Source organism: Canis lupus, chromosome 23 (assembly GCF_048164855.1).
Source record: "Canis lupus baileyi chromosome 23, mCanLup2.hap1, whole genome shotgun sequence".
Lineage (NCBI taxonomy): Eukaryota > Metazoa > Chordata > Mammalia > Carnivora > Canidae > Canis > Canis lupus.
In genome coordinates this window covers 13,772,324-13,786,768 of record NC_132860.1, presented here as the reverse complement: position 1 = coordinate 13,786,768, position 14,445 = coordinate 13,772,324, and the positions used below count along the sequence as shown (strand labels likewise).

The window sequence follows — 14,445 nt, the reverse complement described above, 5'->3', positions numbered from 1 at the left end:
CCATGTAAACATAGATTCACAGGGTGCACTGAAGGGAGAAGAAAGATTGAACACTTACTGTGCACCCGGAATAGGGCTGGGAGCATTATTTCCTCTTCTCCTCACAACCTAATGGGGAAAATACCATTATCCCCACTATCCAACCATGTGGGCTGGATGAAGTCGGCATGCTCTAGGAGCCTCAGTTTCTTCTGTAAATGGGCTAACAGCACCTTCTCTGCATTTCTCACAGGCTTGTGTTGAGATGTTCACAGTAAGGTGTAAAGGGCCATATGTTGTTTCAGACATGAATGAGATACACTCATGCCCATCTGTGTCTTGCCAGCCATTGACTGTGAGCTCACCGAGTGGTCCCAGTGGTCGGAATGTAACAAGTCCTGCGGGAAAGGCCACATGATTCGAACCCGGATGATCCAAATGGAGCCTCAGTTTGGAGGTGCACCCTGCCCAGAGACTGTGCAGCGAAAAAAGTGCCGCATCCGGAAATGCCTGAAAAACCCATCCATCCAGAAGTTGCGCTGGAGGGAGGCCCGAGAGAGCCGGAGGGGCGAGCAGTTGCGGGAAGAGTCTGATGGCGAGCAGTTCCCAGGTATCACTCTCAAGCCTGGCATTCAGGGCAGCATTAAAGCAGGGGAGAGGAGAGCAGCTCTTGAACTGACAGGAGTTTGCGAGTTGAAGAAGGCATCTCAGGCACCAAGAATAGTACTTACAAAGGCACAGAAGTGCCAAAGAGCATGAGGCAGATGGAGCAGAGTGCACGGGAACCAGGCTGGAGAGGTGGGGACCAAACCATAAAAAGTCCAGTGGGCTGCTGAGGATTTGAGCCTTGATTCTGCAGGAGGTTCTAAGCAAGAGGGGCTTTAATAATAGACCAGTGTTGAATGGCTTGGGGATGGCAAAAACAGAGGCCAGTTGTGTTTGTAGCCCAGGAAAAACACAGGGGTCGTGACCCCTACACTAGCATTAAAAAAAAAAAAAAAAAAAAGAGCCTGGGACTTCACTGTTGAATAAGCTGGTCTACAAGCGAAGACTGCAGTATCATTGGCAAATGGATGAAATAATGAGTTATTTCAGGTTTCAGTCCTGGGTATATAGGCTGATCGATGGTGTTTGGATTCCCTGGAGCGGGTGAGGAAGACGCCATATAAAACTGAAGGTTAAGGGGCATGCTGAGTTTCTATTTTAAATGATACAGCTCAAATTACCCTTTTCTTTTTCTTAAGACATTTCACCTCCACCAAGGACAATGAGAAAAACAGATAGGAAGAGCTACCTGCTAGTTCACTTACCCCTCTGTTAAGGAGTGGGGCGCGCTTTGGACACTACGCGGTCAGCCATTCAACAAACGTTCATTAAGCCCAACTATGTGCCAGGCAGGCGCTGTGCCATGGTCTTCTCCGTGAAACTTAGCATAGTATTGGATGGAGAGTCAAACATGCTTAGTTGTACGAGAGTAATACAGAGGGCCATGGAAACACTTCTTTAGGAGAGCTACCTCTGGGAGTCAGGAAAGTTGTTTTGTGTTTTTGTTGTTTAGTGAGAGAAAGAGCCCATAAGAGTGAGCGGGATGGCAGGGGGAAGGGGGGACGGGGGCAGCACAGCGCAGAGGGAGAGAACCTCAGGCAGATTGCCACTGAGTGCAGGGCTCAGTCTCATGACCCTGAGCTGAAATCAAGAGTCAGATGCCTAACTGACGGAGCCTCCCAGGCACCCCTGGGAAGCTTTCTTTGAGGGAGGCATGTTTATCTGTGTAGGGAAAATAACAAATTATACTTGAATTTACTTAGCATTTAGGAGGCCAAGTACAGGGGGAACAAAGCATTAGGAGAAAGTGGTTAACTGCATCCACAAGCCATCAAAATCATGATGATGATTATGTGGGTCAGTGACTTGGGCTGGCTCAGCTGGAAGGTCTAGACCAGCCTCACCTATATTTCTGGGGCCTCCAAAGGGCTGGCTGGAGCCTCTCTCCATATGTTCTCTCCAGCAGTCTAGCCAGGCTTGCTTACCTGGTGGTGGGAGTGTTCCCAGCAGCCTTTTTCAAGCCCTGTTTGCTCATGTCCCACTGTCCAAATCAAGTCATAGAGCAGCTCAGATTCTAGAGGTGGAGATACAGACTCTTGCCCCTTGATGGGAAATGCTGCAAAGCACTTCTGGGCATTTCTAGCATTCGGTCACAGAGGGGCTGATGGTCCCTAAGAAGGACTCTCTAACCATTGTGTAACTCAACCCATCATTTCATACAAGAGCAAAGAAGCCAAGACCAGGCAATCTGACAGCTGTATACTGGAATTCAGCATTCAGTTTGGTCTCCCAATTCCTACTAGCCTAACCAGGCCTTCTCATGCTTCCAGGCTGTAGGATGCGCCCGTGGACAGCCTGGTCGGAATGCACCAAACTGTGTGGCGGCGGGATCCAGGAACGCTACATGACTGTCAAGAAGAGGTTCAAAAGCTCCCAGTTTACCAGCTGCAAGGACAAGAAGGAGATCAGAGCGTGCAATGTTCACCCTTGTTAACAAGGGTGTAAGTTTTCCACGGCTGCACCCTAGATTTGCACAGTCGCCAATGGCTGGAGTGTCTGTTTGCTTGTTGTTTAAGGCAATTTAAACCGTATACCCTAGTTTTCATTTCTGCGGTCCGGTCCGCCCAGTAGTCTTGTGGATGCCAGGGCCATCCTTTCTGTCCACGCTTGGTAGGCACAGGTTGCGCGGGGCTCCCTCGTCCCCTGCTGGCCCTCCTGCAGCACAGAAGCGTCTGCCACCCTGTACTAGACAGAAATGTGTCCCTCTGGAGCATCCACCTGGGCCGCCGACAAAAGCCTGGCCCTCCACGCGGAGAGGCAGCTGGGTGTGGGAGGGAGTCCATGCCTCGGTCTCGGGGTACAGCAGGGAGGAGACAGCCCTGCCCAGACGGAGAGCGCAGCTTCCTCTCGTTCTTGCCTTCGGCCTGCTTGCTCTTGTAGGAACCTCTTGTTCGCCCGTGTCCTTCCATTTAGTGGAACTTTAGGTCCCTTGTTTAAGTCTCCTCGTGGGGAAAACACAGCTGGTAGATGTGAAGAGCACTGATGTAGGGCGGCTTTTCTTTCAGAAATTCATCTCCCCTAATATTGGTTCCTGCTATCCCAGAGAAAGGAAATGATGGCTGCTTTAATGGAATGTAAGGTTGCCAATTCTTCTACCTGAGGTAAAAGGTACTAAGTCTAGAAAGTATTTTTCCCTAGCTTTTTTTTTTGGGGGGGGGGGGGGGGCACAATTCTCCTGGGAAGCCAGCCTTATAAACCTTGTGACATACACCCTTACCAGAACCAGGGCCAAAGCAGCAAAACTGGCCTCTCTAGCAGTCCCAAACCTGCGCTTTTAAAATGTTCTGACACACATCTAGACTTTGAAGTTTTCAAACCAGTTCTACCAAGAAAACATCTTTTAGTTACATAACGTCTGCCCACATCCCACCAGGCCATTGCTTCAACAAAATTACTATGTATACTTCAAAGGGGTTTTTTTGTTTGTTTTAAAAAAAAAAAAATCAAAGTTTTATATGTAGAGAGAAAAAGGGTTTCAGAGACCAAGACAGACAGAAATCGAGGGAGAAAGGAATATTCCAGAATCAGGCTGGGTAGGAAAATCTGGGGGGAAGCCAAACTTTACCTCAGCTTTCCACACCAGGGCTCTGGTCCTCCCATACACACGTAGCCAAGGCCGTGGTTCTCCATCCCCTTCTGAGCACTCATAAAGCCTCAAATTCAGGGATTCTGACTACCAAGAATTCGTGTAAAAGGACATTTTACTGAGCTGAGCACATCAGTTTTTACTCATTGATTTATTGTTAAAACTGTTTCATTTCTGTTGCAGGTTTTCATTATGCTTAATCCAAATATGTATCATGGATGAGATGCATACAATGTTTTGAATACACTACTTTAAGAATTTGCATTAAACACGTCAAGATATTTCCAAACACAACATATATATGGTATAGCCCTGAATCTGTATTTTCTTTAACATCAGAGACTGTTCAATAAAAAACTCATTTGGGTCGGTCTGCTGTGTTTTTAAATTAAGTGTTCAGAAGGTTGAGCCTTTTTCGGTTATTCTCTACCTGAACCATCTTCAGCAAAAGATACTGTTTTTGTTCCCTCACTGGAGAAGGGCCATGATTACCACATCCCTGAGTCTTCTGGAACTTTGAGTTGTTTCCAATATTATTTTTGTAATCCTTACATGAATTGCTATCCTGCCCCACAAAGGAGAATATAAAGAAGTAAGTTTAATTTGGACAAAAAGTCTTGATACAGAATCTGCCCCCTTAGCCAATATAACTCTTGGCCATCTAGAGGCATACTTATTTTCAACCCAAGAAGAATCAAAATTCCTTAAATCAGTGGCTCCTAAATAAGTCTAAGGACAAGCCACCCTAGTGTCTCATGTTCTTATCAGGTCTCTATGGGACACATTTTTAAATCTTAATTTTGGAGACTTAAAACCTGGTCACTGGTTAATGGCCAAGAATGTGTAACCTGTTTCTTACTACTTAAGTGTTACAGTTCTTTTTGCAAGGGGGAATTAATAAGAAGCATCAAATCTCTTTCTTACCAAAGTCTTGGGTTAGGTAGTTTATAGTTCTCCTGGCAACCAAACCTTTGGAAATAAAGACTTTTTACTATGAAAATGAAATATGTTTCAACTTCCAAATGAGATATTAAATAGATAAGACACCCAGTAAAAAACACCCATAAAGAGGAGCTATAATTGTTGTACAGATTTTTACCAATGCCAAACCAGCTGTAACCCGATTTACATCCACATTTGAAGATGACAGTAAGTTCAGAGATCTATTCCCCAAGCAGACAAGGGGTCACTCACCTGGCACCTTCCTTGCCACTCCATTAATTGAAGGAAATCTCTTGTAGCAAAAGAGAATAAAGCCTGGGCTTCTTCAGACCCAGAACTGAAAAAATTAAAGACTCTGTGCTGTTTATAATTTAAACTTTGTGTATTAAACATGTCTTAGGCATACTCAAAGTCTATATACTGCTGCTGGGAAGGGAAAGCACATTACACATTCTGATAGGACTACAATTCTCCAGAAACTCAGTCCAGGTCATATCGATGGATAAAATGTTAATACACGATAATTCTCCACATCAAACAATCTCTGTGACCTAACAGTCCACAGGTTTCCGGCAGCAGATTAAAGGAGCTAAATATCATAGGGTACCAGGACTGCATGGTTAGTCCCCTTTCCCCCCTAGAGTTAAATATACCCTAAAGAAATGGACACTACTGTCCAAATAAGAGTAAACATAAATGTCTAATTCCTAATTACAATGCAGAATCAAGGAAGGCACATTCATTCCACTCTTTATTTGGTGCTGTTAATTCTAATAATACAATGATTGATTTTTATTCTACATATTGCCCCAAAGTGGGGAAAATGAGTGAAATTAATTAGTCCCTTCTGAAAGTGAGGGAGACGCTGCACAACTATAAATAGCAACTGAATGCTAATGAGCATGAAGATAATTCATTTTGAATCCTCTGAAATGTGAGCAAAAGATCTGTACTAAAATGTTAAATTTAAATAATGGCATCCCCACTTTAGATCCCCATTGGTTTGGAAGGTTTTATGCACTCGGTGGGGCGGAGAAGCACGAGTCCTACAACGGCTGAGCACACGGAACCTGCGTTCAAACCACTGCAGTGGTCCTGAGGGGCCGTGAGAGCGGGGCCCAGGTGTTTCCCCTTCTCCAGCTCAGGCTCTGATCCAAGTGGTCTTACACTAAAGGACTTCCCAGCCCCACCCAGTTTAGCCAATTCTCTCATCTTAAGAGCGAGTGGTGATGGCATGCTGACGGAGGAGTCACCGAATGCCAGTTGATTCACCCCACTGGCCCCCCCACTTCTTCACAAACCAGTAAACGCCCACCTTTGTGTTGAAGCTGGCCTGACTTGCATTTCTGTCACTTCGAACTGAAAATGTCCCGACAAATAAAATACACACGCAATACTTCTAACCCAGCTCTCATCACGCCAAAATGCAATTTCAGATTTTTCACTTAACATTTATAATGTTGAACATAAGATAGCATTCATTAACATTTTCTCACATTGCTCTAAATTCTCATGAAATTCAGAATATGCTCTTAACCACTTCCTGGCTTTAGAAGTGACTGGTAATAGTTTTCGTATTTTAGGATTTCTCATATTTAAGTTAACAGTTCTCATATTTTAACTGCTATGCGTTTGAGCAGTTTTCCTTTACTTCAAATAATTTTAAGTATTAGCAGAAGGCAAACGGGCAAACATCTTATTCAAGACTACTGACTCCTTTTTAACACTTGAGGTTTATAGAAGTAGAGTCTGTACTTCTTTAGAAAAAAAAAAAAAAAAAAGGTAGGATCTGTATTTTTAGGAGGCAAGCAGCTACCTACTGTGATCTTCACCTGGAATTCATGAGCCTATCTGGGAAGTCAGAAGGAGCACTTGTGAAAAATACCTGAATCTGCTGCTCCCTTACTCACTACATTAGTGCTACGCAGAGACATGCAGCCTGAGAACATCCACCTACTGTCACCATCCTACAACGAGATACAAAAATTGAAAGCAAGGGTTCAGAAACTTTTACAGTAATTTGACAATGCCACAATAGCCAAGAGTATGATTATTTTTCTAATAGTGGTTTTTTAAATTACATTTAGGAAAAGTATCATTCCACGGCAGTGGAGATGAACAATTTTTCCAACTGGCTGTTCGCCTCAGTCTGAGAAGCTCAACACATGCCACCCTCACTCCCCAGTCAGAAAGGGACGCCAGCCTGCAAACTGGCAGCCTCTGAACCTCCCCAGAGAATCAGTGTCTACAGGGCAATACCTACTTCCAGACCTGTACACCTGCTTATGTGATTAAGCACCATGCCCTGGCTCTCCTTAGTCCTCTAATATCCGACCCTATTCAAGCATGATAATCGCCCAATCATCCTGATTTTTCCACAGAATTTCTCAGAATGGTAGTCCACACTTCCTCCACTTCCTTGCCCTCCAATCACACCATCACCCACTGTAATCTGGTTCCCACAACCAAATGGCTGACATAACACTTTCAAAATCATCAGCAATGTCTATGCAATCAGTGATGCCTCTTACTCCTCCCCACTACCCCAATCTTTTACAGCACTCATAGCTTCTGACCAACATCCCCTTGGATTCTTTGATAACAGTATCCTGGTTCTCTCCAGTTTCCAACTTCTTCACTGGACTTTCTGCTGCCTTTTAATGTTTTACCCCCAAATGTTCATCTCCCCCAAAAGTTTTACCCTTAGATCTTCTCTCAGATTAACTCTTTCTACTTCAATCTACTCCCACCTCTTCAATCACCAGCTCAAAATAAATAAATTCCAAACCTGCACTTGCAGTCCCCTAGTCTCTTCTTTTGAGCTCCCATCCCCATTCCCAAATGCCTCCTGGATTCACCCTGCATGTCACAATCACCATAGATTTTTCTATCACTAGAGAGCTGTCTGTGTGCCTTTCTCATTCATCAAATGGTTTTTCTGCCCATGCCAGGCAATGTGGGTAAAGCAGTAAACACAGCAGACATGATTCTGCCCTCACAGAGCCTATGACACTCAAGTACAGATCAAACTAGACAAACAAAATCGCCACAGATGTCTATGTGTCAGCAAGTAAACACAGAGCTATGTGGTGTGACAGTGGGCTGGTCTAAGAGGGCTCTCTGAGCAGGTGGCATCTGAATTAAAAGCAAAAGGATGAAATGCCTAGTTGGGAAGAGTCAAGTGAATCAAGGATCTGGGAAACACCGGTATGTAAGAAAGTACAGCAGCCTGAATGTGAGAAGCAAGGAGAGGACAGATCCTGCAGGGGGCTTTCTTTGTGCACTATGGTAAGGAATCTGGATATTAGTCCAAGTGCACTGAGGTGATGACAGATTTTAAGCAGTAGTGTAACATTTAATTTATGACCTAAAAAAGATCCTTTGGCTGTATTTACAGAACAGCTTTGTAGGGGCAAAATGCAAATAAGACTACCTCACGGGTCACTGCAATAACGTGGTGGCAGACAAATTGGAAAGGGACAGATTCCATGACTCCCATAAGCTCTTAAGTGACCAGCCCTCCTCGCACCTGCACCGCTGTCATCCATACTACCACCAGACTAGATCCAGGCACTCCTTGTTTAGAATCCTTGGCAGTTCCCGTCACATACAGAAGGGCCATCCTATTTAAAGCTCTCCACAACCCGAGCCCAGTCTACTTTATCATTATTTTTTCCCATTGCACTTAAAATCCTTTTAGATTAAAGTTCCAATCCCAGAATACTCCCTGCACTCTGCCAACTCTGTGTCTTTGCCCAGGCTTCTCCTCAGCCTTCCTTCCCACCACCTCTCTTCTTGTCTCCTTCCCATCTGAGATCCCACCAATCCATTCAGTTCTGGCTATAGCACCACTTCTAATTAAGAAGCTCCCCCAGATTTTCCAGAAGGAACATATATACCACCTGTAGGACAGACAGCTTTGTGCGTGCTTCTCACTCTGCCTTAACTACAGCCCTGGCATTTGTGTTCTCGCTCATAATCTTCCTCCACTAGATACCAAATAGTTTGTGGGGAGGAAACACCCCACAATTATCCATTTTTCAGAACACCTAATGAAGTCTTGCAGAAAGACATCTGTTCAAATTAAAGTATCTTTTTTCTAAAAAGCTCCTTGACACTTTATATGCAGTTATTGGTTAAACACTCTAAGTGGTCAAGTGCTACTGAAAGTAATGACTCTATCATCATCTTCTCCTACTTACCTGCCAGTTATCTGTTTAATGGGGTCATTTATGTACAGGAATGGGAAAAGAAAGAAATTAAAATTAGTGGTGATGAAAAGTCAGAAGAGGAACAAGTAGATCCGGCATATATACAACCTTGTTATAGCAAATTTTTAAAGTCAAATGCTAAAGGGACCAATTTATATGATAAAACTCTGAAGCCCCAAATTTAGAGGAATCATCAATGTAAGATATATATCAACAGAGCATAACACACAACTCTGAAAAACTGTAAATCCCTAAACAAACAATATAGAGAGAAAATTCCTAGGAGAAAAATTCATGACTATCAATTCAGGAAATACTGTTTGAAAGAATTTTCACATATATAAAGAGAAGAGATTCTAAAGTTGGGAATGTAACCTCAAATGCTAAATGTGCTATAGAGCAAGATTGGCAAACCATGGCCCACAGATCAAATCCAATCTGCCATCTGTTTTTGTACAGAATAGTTTTTATAATTTTAAATGAATTTTTAAAAAATTCAAAAGATTAATATTTCATGACATGAAAATGATATGAAATCAAATTTCAGTGTCCCCACATAAAGTTTTATTGGAACACAGCCACATTCATTCATTTATACCTTGGTTATGACTGCTTTGACACTACAATGGCAGAGCTGAGTAGCTGGGACAGAAACCATATAACCCACAAAACCCAAGATGATGTTCTATTTACCAGATGGTCCTTTACAATAAAAAGTTTACAATCGCTCAGCTATAGAGGAAAAAAGTGGTCACTAAAACAAGGGCTATTCCTGCCACAAGACTGGCCGTTCTTTGTTAAAAAAAAAAAAAAAAAAAAAAAAGATTTCAAGTCATAAAGATTAAGAAGGCTACAAGGTACCTCTGATTTTATGATAGATATTAAATGGGAGAGACTGAGGCTTCCAATAAAAGAGTAGCAGGAATCAGATTTACCCTCCTATCCTAGACAATCATAAAACTGGAGTTAATATGTGAAACACCTATTTTTAGCCGTTATACACCAGAAAGCATAGGATTACCATCCCTGATGGAAGAGAAACAGAAATGTGAGCCTGAAGAGTGCTCTTTCTGCCTGGAGGCATGTTCCAGATGATAGAGTGGATGGGGGATTCCAAGCAGGGCATAAATGTTTCTTCCCCTAAACTGAAAAGAAAGACAATGGAGATCCACCCCAGACACTGGAAGTTTGAGGCACCTAAAAGTTTCAGGACAAAGTTCTGGAGGAGAGAGAGCTACACAGAAAAAAAGAACTCCAAAAATATGCATACATGCATAGGGTCACCAAGTCTTTGACAGATATTAAGATATGCACATATAGGATGAAACTCAGAGGCTAGGCAAAGAACCACCCAGAAGCTATGGATAGAACAGTTCCCCAGAGCTCACATGAGCTAGGAATTGTTTGGTTCCCATTAGCCAAATTGGAGAGTCCTCACTGATTACGTGGCATTCAATAGAGACACTAAAGGGCCACAACTTAGTAGTAGAGCTAAACCACCCTGGGGTGGGGGAGATATATGAGACTGTGTAAAGTTTAAAAGCAAGCCTTGAAAGGGTTAAACTGAACTACAAGTAAATTAATTACCAGAAAAAAACCCAAAAACCTTTAAATGAAGATAAGACCTAGGCACTCAAAAACATAAAATACACAATGTCCAGCATCCAATCAAAACTTACTAGACATGCAAAAAAAGGGGATGGTACAGATTGTGACCCATAACTAGAGAAAAATCAGTCAAGAGAAACAGATTCAAAAATTATAGAGATAATGGGTTCAGCAGACAAGGACTTTAAAACAGCCCTTATGACCATGTTCAAATAAATATTCAAAGCAGCCTTTCTCAATTCTCCCAAGGAGAGTACACAGTTAGAACCACTCTAGATGCACTGAAGAGAAATCACAGATAGATAAGACATTAGACTCAATTCCCTAGGAATGCAGTTGAGAGGGGCTGATAAGAGAAATACATGAGCACGGTGAAAGAGATGGAAGATGTAAAAGAACAACCAAAGAGAACCACTTCAGAAGAAAAAAGAAAATACAGGGTCTGAAATGAAAAAATCATTAAATGTGATGAACTGCAAATGAAACAACCGGAGAAGAAAAAGGGGACTTGAAGATGTAGTGATAAAAGTATCCAAAGTGAAGCACAGAGAGGAAAGAAAAGTAAACTGACTTAACGAAATTTAACCTTCAAATTGCTTTGCTATAAATCATCTCTTCAGAATAAAATTAAAGGTTTCCCATTAAATCTGCCTATTTATGTGGACAGTCTCTCGTTATCTGAAGCTACCTATGATAAATAAAAAATGTTCCCAGCTGAAAGTCCTAACAAGGATATGTGATAGCACTATAAGCATCAAAACTCACAGGATAAACATGGTACTTTCCTGGGCAGTAATTTTAATTAGCATTCAAATACACGTGTGTGCTTTGTTTGAGCTATTTTAGGCTTCATCTTCAGAGGGGTATATGTGTATGAATTCACCCTCCTCTCTCCTTGAGAGATGGGGTTTCTGTCAGGGGCACCTCATCGAAAAAGTTTAAGAAACACCAACTTAAGAAAATATTCAGGAAATCCCTAAGAATACCAAGCCATTTCACTTCAAGTTCACTTGCCAAATAACCAATATTGATTTTTAGATTCAAACCCTAAGGCACTGTTGAGAAAAGGCACAGAACTAGCTACTAAAATAAGTTTCTTCCAACACTCATTCCTTCAAGAAACCACCAAAATAACAAGTCATCAAACCTTATCTTGTGATAACAGATCAATTTTAATTCTAGCACCTGAAGCTATACAAGGGTACGCTTTATCAATTTCATGGGACTGTTGTACACATTCAATAAAGTGACAACTGTGCAATACCACTTAGTATCTCACAATCAGGAACATACTTTTGAATTGTTTAAACACAATCCACAGAATTAAAAACAAAATCAGAAGCCATCCACAGTTATACTAATTGTCAATTAAAAGGTTTACAACTTACTACTTGATATAACAGTCAATACCTAGTACAGGATACCAAAAGTGACTTCAGATTCTCATCCGGTTGTAATCTACGGAGAAGGTTTCTCAAGCAGGTGTGTGACTGGCCAGAGGTGGCGCCACCAGGACCAGGACCAGTACGGCAAGTAAGTTCTACCACAGTTTCTGTAGTTTTCACTGTTTTTTTCTCTTTGTCAGTTAAAAGTGAACAGTGAGAATTAAATACTTATCTTTACATATACACAAGGTATGCTGTGAAAGCATATTTGCTTACAAACATATAAAAATACTTGTTAACTAGTTTGATAAGAAAATAATGTATAAAAGTATATAGCAAAAACATTAATCATCTCTGACCTGGAAAGATCAATTCCATATTTTATATTACAAACAAAAACAGTTTTAGTTTCTTTGAATCCCTTATCCAGAAATACTTGAAAAGGAAGACAGAAATTATTTTTTACTCTCAACATGGCTGTGAAAAGAGTTAACTTAAAAAAACCAAGAACACTGAAATGCCTAAGTCCAGAATAAGTCCAAATATTTGGCCACACAGAACATTATCATCATCTTTAGGATTGGAGCACTTAATAAAGGCTTCATATGCAGTTTTATTCTACAAATACAATAGGCATTTTGGTATTTTGGCCACTGGAAAACAAAGGCTGTACATCAGTAAAGGTCGAGATGTCTCACTTTTGCAGATTCAATTCAGTGTATTTAAGGTTAACTGAAGCTGACATCAAAATTTTTAGAGATAGGCAAAAATTCACATTTTAAAAAAACTCCTCACATTTCTATTTAGAGTAACAATAGGCAATAGGATTCCAGAAGTTAAAAGTTATTTCACAACCTATGACTTCGGCTTGGCAAACAGCTTACGTTCCAAAATGGATTCATCCCTATTAAAATGTAAGCCCTTAAAAAAGAATGTGTCTGTGTATGTAGATCAATTATTTTTAAGGAATCAGATAATCTTTGAAGCAGCCTTAGTGTTTCCTTTAAATCTGTCTTGAAATGACCATAGGATTAGCTTCACAGAAAGGATTAGCCAGCTTCTTGGTCTAAGGCTACCACGGTGATCATTTGTCTAAGGCTAGAAAAGGTACCAACGTGATGTGATGTAAACCATAAGGAGAAAAGGAGAAGATGAGGGCTTTTCCTGGCAGTTGGTAGCTAAAATTCAAGGGATTCTTAGAAAATGACACAATGGCAGCCTTTCTTGTCTTTTTCTTTCCGTGTTGGTTCTGGTGAAGGAGGACATTCCTGCTCTTGAAATTTCCTGTAAGACAGAAAAATCTACATATAATTGTCTTGCTGGGGTAATATTACAAGTATATTATTTTTGGACAGCCCAGTTTATGGGCATTGGCTTCTCAATGTTGAATTTCAACTAGGGAATCAAAGCAAATCTTCCCAGGGGAAAAAAAGGCACAAATGGTTCAAAAACCAGCATAAGCAGAGCCGAGTTTCACTGATACCCAAGTCTTGAATCAGACTGAGATCCTGAACTCAAGGACCTCTAAGTTGCCTTCCCAATTTAAAATTCCACGACTACAAGGTATATACTAAGAATAAGCATCATTGCTAGAGGACAATATAAAAATATGAGGTACACAGTTCCTATGCCTGTTCTGCCATTTACTACCTAAAGTCAGCATTAGACAAGTCAGCTGGCCTCTCTGGAACCTCAGTTTTTTAGAAGGGAATAATAAAACTCTACTTTTCATAGATGCTCTGAGGACTTAAGATCTTGTTGTGTTTAAAGCCTATCTGCCTGGAATAAAAAAGCCTCCTCTCGAGGCACCTGGCTGACTCAGTGGGTAGAGCATGCGACTCTTGATCTCAGTCGTACTACAAGCCCCACACTGGGCGTGGAGCCTACTTAAAATAAACATAAAATTAGAATTAAACACTTTTTTTTAAAAGCTTCATCTACCCACTTCTCACTCCAGATTGATTGATGTATATGGATATAGATTCTGAGGATCCAAACCAAGGACAAAATTTTTCAAAAGGCAGTAAAAGTTATTTTAAGAAGGTACTGATTTGTGTGCACACGCACGCATGTTAACATATAACAAAATTTAACATCTTAACCATTTTAAGCATACAGTTCAGTAGTATTAAATATATTCGCAATGTGGTACAACCATCCACCTCCAGAACTCTTTTCATCTTGTAAAACTGAAACTCTGTATTCATTTAAAAATGGAACTCAGTACTTTTAACAAACTACTAAGAAATAAAAAAACTATAATCCTTACTTTTCTTTCCCCACAAGAGAATGCCCAGGCAAGGGGCTAAAAAAGCACAGGAAGCCCATAGCTCAGATGTTGATTCGTCTTAGATACATAATTAACACCAGCCCTATCCACATACCTGTCAGACAGAGAGACTAGCAGATCTAGAAAAGCCCAGGGTCAAGTAGAGGCCAAGCCACCAAGACTAAAAATAATCAAATCAAACCCCTCCCACTATATAAAGCAACTCAATCTTTCTCACACAGAAACTAACTCCAGGTAACCTCACCCATCACCTCAAGCTTCCTGGAACCATTAACACTTTCTGAACCGCCAGGGCCTTCTAGACCAACAAGCAGAAAAACCCTTTGTTATCTGAGCTAT

General features: G+C 41.3%; 2 protein-coding genes across 12 annotated transcripts in view; one reads left to right on the top strand and one right to left on the bottom strand.

Annotated features, from left to right (window-relative positions):
- Window positions 1–4,041, top strand: part of SPON1 (spondin 1) — a 251,096-nt gene extending 247,055 nt beyond the window's left edge. The window contains exons 15-18 of one of the 4 annotated variants that reach the window (XR_012015539.1): window positions 326–589; window positions 2,355–2,525; window positions 3,090–3,192; window positions 3,854–4,041. Coding sequence is in view for 2 of the 4 variants with exons in the window: in XM_072793985.1 (XP_072650086.1) it covers window positions 326–589; window positions 2,355–2,518 (428 nt within the window). In the remaining 2 variants the exon portion in view is untranslated. Of the gene's footprint in view, window positions 1–325; window positions 590–2,354 lie in introns of all 4 variants that reach the window. The other 3 variants (XR_012015538.1, XM_072793985.1, XM_072793984.1) reach the window with 3 other exon arrangements.
- Window positions 4,042–11,579: 7,538 nt separating this feature from the next.
- Window positions 11,580–14,445, bottom strand: part of RRAS2 (RAS related 2) — an 81,026-nt gene continuing 78,160 nt past the window's right edge. For all 8 annotated transcript variants that reach the window (XM_072793991.1, XM_072793986.1, XM_072793988.1 and 5 more), the window contains exon 6: window positions 11,580–13,100. In XM_072793991.1, the coding sequence (XP_072650092.1) occupies window positions 13,013–13,100 (88 nt within the window). In that variant the 3' untranslated portion in view covers window positions 11,580–13,012. The remainder of the gene's footprint in view (window positions 13,101–14,445) is intronic.